Below are 557 nucleotides of genomic sequence, written 5' to 3' on the forward strand. Positions count from 1 at the left end.
AAGTTACCATGCATTACATCATTTTTGTTAACATAACTGTAGAAATTGCAGATCTCCAACCTGCATCATTATGCAGTTTTTGTACCCCATCTTCCTGATAAGACATAATTGTTTTCTGATTCAACATTATATGTGAATTTTTCATTGATTAAATCAGTAAAAGCTGATTTTAAATGTCACTGTTTATAATATTGGTTTTTAACCTTCAAAATACAATATGTTAAAAGACTTCTAAACCCATGGGTATAAATCTACATGTTAATTATTAACAAGAAGTCACTGAATACTCTTCTTTTCTTGTTTAAGCAGGACCTCGATCTTCACAATGAACCAGTTACAGCTCCTAGCCGTTATTCTGTATTTTGCCAAGCAATCCTCATTCTCTGCCACTGACCCCAATATGACCTGGCATAGACATGGGATCCCAATGTTCTTTCCTCATGAAACACTGAAGTTGGACAAACCCCGATTCTCCGCAAAGGCCATGCTGGATCTGACAACTCACTGCAATGAGGAATGCCTGTGGAAAGAGGCTCACCCTACCTTGGAGGATTTAA

At 37.0% G+C, this 557-nt stretch overlaps 1 protein-coding gene across 1 annotated transcript in view; it reads left to right on the forward strand.

The window, feature by feature from the left end:
* The first annotated feature begins 312 nt into the window (after positions 1-312).
* Positions 313-557, forward strand: part of LOC109916610 (serine protease 23-like) — a 98,789-nt gene continuing 98,544 nt past the window's right edge. Inside the window, exon 1 of the mRNA XM_048604938.1 lies at positions 313-557. Within this exon, the coding sequence (XP_048460895.1) occupies positions 326-557 (232 nt within the window). The 5' untranslated portion in view covers positions 313-325.

This window comes from Rhincodon typus, chromosome 14 (genome assembly GCF_021869965.1).
Source record: "Rhincodon typus isolate 14 chromosome 14, sRhiTyp1.1, whole genome shotgun sequence".
In the NCBI taxonomy this organism is placed as follows: domain Eukaryota; kingdom Metazoa; phylum Chordata; class Chondrichthyes; order Orectolobiformes; family Rhincodontidae; genus Rhincodon; species Rhincodon typus.